This window comes from Scylla paramamosain, chromosome 7 (assembly GCF_035594125.1).
Source record: "Scylla paramamosain isolate STU-SP2022 chromosome 7, ASM3559412v1, whole genome shotgun sequence".
Taxonomy (NCBI): Eukaryota; Metazoa; Arthropoda; class Malacostraca; order Decapoda; family Portunidae; genus Scylla; species Scylla paramamosain.
In genome coordinates this window covers 22620594-22628115 of record NC_087157.1, presented here as the reverse complement: position 1 = coordinate 22628115, position 7522 = coordinate 22620594, and the positions used below count along the sequence as shown (strand labels likewise).

Below are 7522 nucleotides of genomic sequence, written 5' to 3'. Positions count from 1 at the left end.
CATCCACATTGCATTAAAATTTTACTTTCCCCTTCAAAATTTCAACCCACCAATCACTGTCCTCACCTATCTTCCTCTTCCTTCTCCTTCTCCTCCTCCTCCTTCTCCTCCTCCTCCTCCTCCTCCTCCTCCTCCTCCTCCTCCTCCTCCTCCTCCTCCTCCTCCTCCTCCTTTCCCGTACTTCCCCTCCTCTCCCCGCCCTGCCCCAAACACCATGTGACTGACGGGGTCAATAGGAACAAAGAGAGAGAGAGAGAGAGAGAGAGAGAGAGAGAGAGAGAGAGAGAGAGAGAGAGAGAGAGAGAGAGAGAGAGAGAGAGAATTTTCAAAATTTATATCAATCAACGAATTATATTTGTTTTCTCTTTTCCTCTTCTTTTCTTTTTTTTTCTTCTTCGTCTACTTTCCGAAATAAAAAATTAGGAAAGATTGTAATTTAGATTTTTTGATTTGTATAAAATGTGTGTGCATATATATATATATATATATATATATATATATATATATATATATATATATATATATATATATATATATATATATATATATATATATATATATATATATATATATATATATATATATATATATATATATATATATATATATATATATATATATATATGCGCGCGCGCGCGCGTGCTGTGGAGGCTTCCGAGCTGCACATCGACTAGGAAAAAAAAGATTGACACAAAGAAAGAATTCCGCGCTGTATCATCGATTACGTCAGATTTCATTAGTCTGCGGTCAGTAATTTCAAACTAAAGTTTGAAAAAAAGTGAAGATTTCGAAAATGTGCCTTAAGAATATGCCTTTTTATTTATGTTTCTTCCTTTCCTTTTCTATACAATTTTTCCTACCCCATTTTCTTTTTTTCTTTTTTTTTTCTCTCTCTCTCTCTCTTTCTCTCTTTTATTTTTCACGTGATATTGTCGTGAGCACGATGCCGGCGTTTAGGTTCACAGGTCCTGCCAACAGAGCCAGTGTCCTTGTGGCGCGGGTTACTTATAGGTTGTGTTCACGCGGCGTGTTTTTAATGTGGCGTGAAGGCCGCGGGGTCATTCACATCAGGAGCGCGTGAAAGTGCAGGAGTGTGGTCTTATTGGTGTAGCGAGGAGACGCTGGAGTGAAGAGAACTGTAGTACAGCTATCACCAGTAAATGCCATCGTGAGTGTGTGTAAAGTAAACCGCTGGGAACAATACTCTGCCTGGATCACCCACTCCTATGGACACACCACAGTACTCTTATGCCGTGTGATCGGTATTTTGTGTGTATGTGATCGTTCTTTTGGTTTCATAAGCTATGAAAAGTTTTAATTTTAATTTGTGCAGCCATTCTCTTCCATAGGTGGTGGTGCCGAAGTTCAGAGTGATGAAAACCTTTTATTTATATCAATTCTGTGTGTTCTTTACTACACATGTTAACACCGAAAGTGACATTTATATTTTACTGCAAAGATCCCTGAACATAGAACGAAGCAGAAAAGAAAGTATTGCATAACAAATCAATGAGAGAGGTTATCTGTACTATCATTAGATACGCTGAAAATAAGTAGTTATATTGCCAATACTTGCAGGGCGTGGCGTGGGTGTGGCGGTGAGGCGGTGAGGCTTGAAAGGCGGCAGCAGCAGTGACCAACCACCACGAAGTACAGGAGCTGCGGTGATGGATGAGTCTGAGACCGCCATCGTCGCCACCTCGCACATCGCAGGTCAGTTGCACGTGTCAGGTTGTTTCTTTGAATAACACTCCCATCACCAGGAGGGGCTTGGGCACTTAGGAAATTATAAGGAAATTGAAAACAATAATAAACGTGTAAAGTCGGTATAGTTGAATGTAGACTGTTTTTACATCCTTTTGTTTTCTGATTTTACATCCTTCTTTTTTCATTCACTACCCGTTGTCTTATTTAGTAATATTGCAATGATAATGATGTAGAAATTTTTTATTTTGTTCGTCAGCTTCGTTGTTTACACACACACACACACACACACACACACACACACACACACACACACACACACACACACACACACACACACACACACACACACACACACACACAGGTCACTTAACTTTGTTCATACATGTGCACAGTAGGACAGGTGTCATTGGCTCTGTGATCATTGGAACTTAAGTGAAAAATGAAAATAAAAGAATGACTTAAAAAGCAAATCGCAACGGCAACCACGCATCATCATCCAGGATTAGTGTTGCCTCTATTGCCCTATGAGACGAAGCAATAGGGAATCACTTAATACTTACAGCCTCCTCTTGATCATACCTGTAGTGAATCATAGTGTTTATAGGATCCCACACCCCCTACTAATGGACCAGAAAATAAACAAATAAATGTGTGAACGAATAAATGAATAAGTAAATAAATCAATAAATATTCTCTTTTACTTCAGAATTACAGGTACTTCTAGAATATTATAATTCTACCATGCAAAGAATCATGTATTGCTGAAATCATAGAATCATGTCAAATAAATTAGCATACTTCAATAGTATCTTTAAATTTTGCCTTGGAAACATATGTAACTTCAGGAGTCCCGCTACGAGGTGCGATCAAAAAGTTCCAAGACCGTATTCGTTGAAAGAAGTTCGCCAGGGAGTCAGAGACCTCGCGCACAGTACAGGCCTGCACTAACTTTCTTGATGTGCAGTACGTCAAGAGGCGTCATGTTTCAAGAGGCAGCAACTTTAGCACAGAATGAACAGCAAATTTGGAGTTAAACTTTAAAAAAATAAATAAATAATAATAATAATAATAATAATAATAGAAAATAAATAAATGCTAACAGACAATCCTGCAGTTATACATACAGTCTACCTATAGCAATGAAACAGTTGGGTCTTTTGAGTGGTACTTGCACTGCAAGAGTTAAAAAATGTCACTGAGGAATGGCAAAAGGTTAGCGTGGCTTTGTTCCGTGAGTAGCGGTTTACTTAAAAAAAATAATAATAAAATGTGGGAAACACTGAGACCTGTGCATCAGAATCGTCGGGCCACCATCAAGAAAACTGGTGCCATTATCAGCATGTCACTTGAAACAATTCATGCATCGCATAATTGCAGTGATGCATCTCACTACTGCCACGCCAAGTTCGTCAGGCCTTGCCAGCGAAAGCAGCACGTGGTCTACACCACGTTCAAGTCTGCGAGGAGTCCCGTAAACATATTTAGGTTAACCCAACCTTTCTACTGAGGATAATTACCTCCGTGGTCCTCACCACAGACCAAACTGGCAAGTACTAGTTTAATGTTCAGAGGACTAAAGAACATTTGGCGCAAAGGTTTGACTGAAGCTCAGCGCCCGCTTTGTGTTGGAAACCTGCAGAATGGCCCCATACATACAATTACAGCTTCCCCATCCCTCTTTACTCGCGAGTTTTAGCCCCGCATGACTTTACCTTTTTAATAACGTGAAAATCCTGCATGAATTGCAGATGGTGCTTAATACACAAAAAAGTTCCAAGAAGTGTTGCAAGCTTGATGGAAGCTCTGAGAGCAATGTAAAGTGTGTTTATGCCAAAGAAGACGCATACTTCGATGGAGATGGCAGTGGAATTTAGCTTTAGTAAGTCTTTTGCGTTTTATAAATAAAGTCTAGGAACTTTTTAATTGTACCTCGTACATGCATCTAAGATCTTTTAAAAGATCAGCAATGGGGAAATGTTACACACAAGCAGAATCTCAGTGGTAGCATAATGTAAGCCTTGCCATGGATGCAGTGACACGGTGTCCCCTTCCAGATCGCCCCCCTTTTTGGCTGAAGAAGCTGCTAACAGGTTTTCAAAGGTCGTGGAATGGGTAAGTATGTCCGCGGTAGACCAAACCTCCCCAAAGGAAAAGCAAAATGATTCCAATAAATATAAACTGTCTCGAGAACATTTGAAAGAAAAAAAATAAAATAAAAAAATAGACAGTCGTTTTCCTCACCATACTTTTGCTTTAGAGGCTTTGTTCATTTTTTTCTTTTTGTTTTTAATGAAAACATTTGGTTTTCCTTTTGTTAAATTTCGTGCTATTGATGTCAGGGAGGTTTACTTGCATTATTCTATGTAGCTGCAGGAGATAATTATACTAATCATAGTGTTAGGGTAGAGATGCCTCTGCCTTTCCTTTCTTTTTGTGTTTTTAGTATTGTGTGAGCATAGATGGAAATGCAAAGCCAGCCCTCGTGCCAGATTTTTTTTTTTTTTTTACGCATTATTTATTTATTTATTTATTTATTTATTTTTATTTATTTATTTTTTTTTTGTATTGAAAACATTTTTCCAGTGTATGTGTGTGTGTGTGTGTGTGTGTGTGTGTGTGTGTAAAAAATGTATGTGCTGGAGGTTGCTCACATGTGGTAGCCTCAATGTTGATGAGTATCAATGTACTGTATCCATTATAAAGCTTGTTTGCAAATTAAAATTGCTTCTTCAAAGCATTTTTAGGCTCATGGCCACAGGATAGCAAGGGAAGAAAGAGAGAGACGAAAGCAACAGGGATATTGAGATGGAGGGAGAGGTCATGGAATTAAGTTAGTTATTATCATGTCTATTTTTTCATATGAGGACATGTGGAGGTGTTCACTTCGTGGTGGATGTAAGGGGTGGCAGGGACAGTGTGACACTCAGACTCAAGAAGTGACTGAGTTCTTATTTCCATCTTACTTCATCTCTCCATGTCTCTTCATGGAGTCTTTTGTGGGAGTATTTATTTGCTACCAAATCACACAAAGCATTGATTTCTCAAAGTCCAGTGATGGTGATGTTTCCTTCCATCAATATATGGATTTTTGTGGCATATATATTTTAGACCTCTCACCTAACCCTGTAGCCTATAAGGACTAGGAGTCAATGGTCCTTTACTTTGTGAATCATGATGAACCTGTGGTCATTGGCATTACTAAGGTGACTTGATACACCACAATGAACAACTTAGCAAAGGTTCCATGGTCTGCAGGATCTAGAACAAAATTAAATTTGATTTGATAGAGAAGCATGTTCATTCATTCTATTTCAGAAATTCTAAGTGAAATTGGATATCATTTCCTAAAGCTTATGTTTTTTGCTCTCCAGGATTTTATTGCTGGTGATTTTGTGATGATTTCAATATCACATTGAAAGGAATAGTAGTGCATCAGACATGAGTGTGAGGGACATCAAGCATTTGGAGTCATTCCTAATGCCAAGTGTCTTACATGAACCATTGCTCAAGTGAACCTGTTGCATGCATGAGATGATGAGACACTGATTGGAATATTTTGATATTTTGTGGCTGAGAATGTGTTATTGTGTATTGACATCAGTGGGAATCAGCCATGAGAAAGCAACACATTGCAGTTTTGTCCATGCTCATGCCAGTATGTCTAGAATATGCAGCATATACATTTAATACAACACACATGCCATTTCCATTAACTCCATAGACTACAACCCTCCCTGCCCCAATTGCTTTCACTCCAGTGCACAAGAACCCGCTAACAATCCCCATTCTTCCACAGGGGCCATGAACTACCCATCTACCACTCAGGCTTTGTTCGCACTCATCGTAATGATCATTGTGCTGTTGTTCATCCTGGTGTACTGCTGCTGGGGAACCTTCACGTGTGCCCGCCAGGACGATGCTGCTGCCCCTTCGACTGAGGAAGGAGGGGGAGGGTCCAACACTCATCAAAATGTTCGCCAGATTCTTCATGGGCCACACACAGTCATTGTGCCCATCAACAACATGATTTATGTTGGAGATCCTGAGACGCATCAGATATACCAGATTCCAATGGACCGTGATAAGCCCCCTGCTTATACTGAGGTATTCCGTGCAGGCCCTCCACCACCCTACAGACCAGACACCACTGCTTCAGATTCTAGCAGCACTACCACAGGAAACAGAGAACAGGAGGACACCAGAACAGTGCTGCCTGAAAACCCTCCAGCCTATGATGACTGTCTATCAGCTACAACAGAAGAGTTTGGAGGTGAGCAGAGCAGGGATGCAGCCTCAGTTCCTCCTGAGCAGCAGCAGCTGCAGCAACAGGAAGATACACCAGCATCTGAAACTCCTACTGACACCACCACCCCTGCTGTCGCAGAGTCCCCACCACTTACAGTAGACGAGTCAGTTCAAGAAGTACAGGAAGCATCAAGAGCTTCAAGACCAGACTTGGTCCTCACAGTGAGTACTTTACCACAAGGGTCTTTGCAACCTGCTGAGGAAGGGCCTCACAATGCCTCTGATTAACCTCAAAGGGGCCACTGAAAAAAATTCAGACCATTTTTTGTTGTGCCTTTTTTAATGTCCTGATGAGTGCCCAGCTTATAAAAGTGTATCCAGGAGTTAGCAGAGGAGATGAGGGGAGTTGTTAAAAGAACACTAGTCTACCTACATTTTGATGAGGTGGTTCTCTAGAATTTGAATGTTTGAACAGGGTAATGTTCTGCACACAAATTCTCCAGACTTCTTGTTTGCCCTCTGCATCACTGTCAGGAGACACAAGGAATCCAATGGAGAAACTCAGCGAAATCTTCAGTATTGTTCTGTTCTATACTTAGTTCAAACTATACATGACTCTGCCTTGTAGTGACTCAAGTGCTTCCTCTTATCTTTTTTTTTTTTTCTAAAGTTGTTCTTTCAGTTCTCTCTCTCTCTCTCTCTTGGTCATCTTTTTGTAACCACCATAATGTCACCTTTCTTGGTGACATGGCTGCATCTCCACAATAAACAAATCTCCACCATAATATTTTCTACATAACAGTAGTGCATGACTTGCCCTCTCAGGATGTTATGCAAACAATCAAGTATGTGTGAAAATGTCTTTTTTTTTTTTTTTTTTTTTTTTTTTTATGTGGCTGTGACTTCTGCTTACCATAAGACAGAATGAGCAAAGGTGTAACGTGTTCCTGGCGTGTAGCTTTAGTTTTGTATGTGGCCCATGCATGGGTCTGTGGGATCTCATGCCACCACTGTGATGGCTAGTCCAACTCTGCTCACGTACAGTATAAGATAAGCTAACCAAAGTCATGAATATGTGGTTATTATCTCTGGGGTGAGGGGAATGCATCTATAAACTCATGAATACTTCAAGAATAACATTTTTATGTTCAGATGATCTAGGAAAGTTGTACCTTTTGTACCTGTGATTAGAATCTCCAATATATAGTTCAGTTTTTCCAATAACAAACTTGTTATTCTTGAGGAACTTATGTTAAACTTTTGTTATGAATAGATATGTAAATATATGTATGTATCTTGTATTGGTCGGTCAAATGATTAAAGATGGTGTTTGTTTAGTATTTACTGTCATCTCAGCCTAAAGAGCACAGCTTCCATGGTTGGAACCTAACCAGCAGTGGTAGTGTTTTGCCACCATCACCTGTACACATATGATAAACAGCAGTATTTTACTAATTACTACAGTGTGTACAGCAGGTCACAGTTTTGAAGGATCTCATATCAAAGTGGCTCCACAGGCAGTCCAAGGCACAGCTGAATTAACAGGCATAGATTTTGGATTAATCAAATT

At 39.8% G+C, this 7522-nt stretch overlaps 1 protein-coding gene across 5 annotated transcripts in view; it reads left to right on the top strand.

The window, feature by feature from the left end:
• LOC135102223 (uncharacterized) overlaps positions 1 to 7289 on the top strand; it is a 10126-nt gene extending 2837 nt beyond the window's left edge. For 2 of the 5 annotated variants that reach the window (XM_064007088.1, XM_064007085.1), the window contains exons 2-3: positions 1579 to 1713; positions 5504 to 7289. In XM_064007088.1, coding sequence (XP_063863158.1) covers positions 1668 to 1713; positions 5504 to 6240 — 783 coding nt within the window. In that variant the 5' untranslated portion in view covers positions 1579 to 1667 and the 3' untranslated portion in view covers positions 6241 to 7289. Of the gene's footprint in view, positions 1 to 965; positions 1274 to 1578; positions 1714 to 3761; positions 3820 to 5503 lie in introns of those variants that run through there. The other 3 variants (XM_064007089.1, XM_064007087.1, XM_064007086.1) reach the window with 3 other exon arrangements.
• Positions 7290 to 7522: the final 233 nt, after the last annotated feature.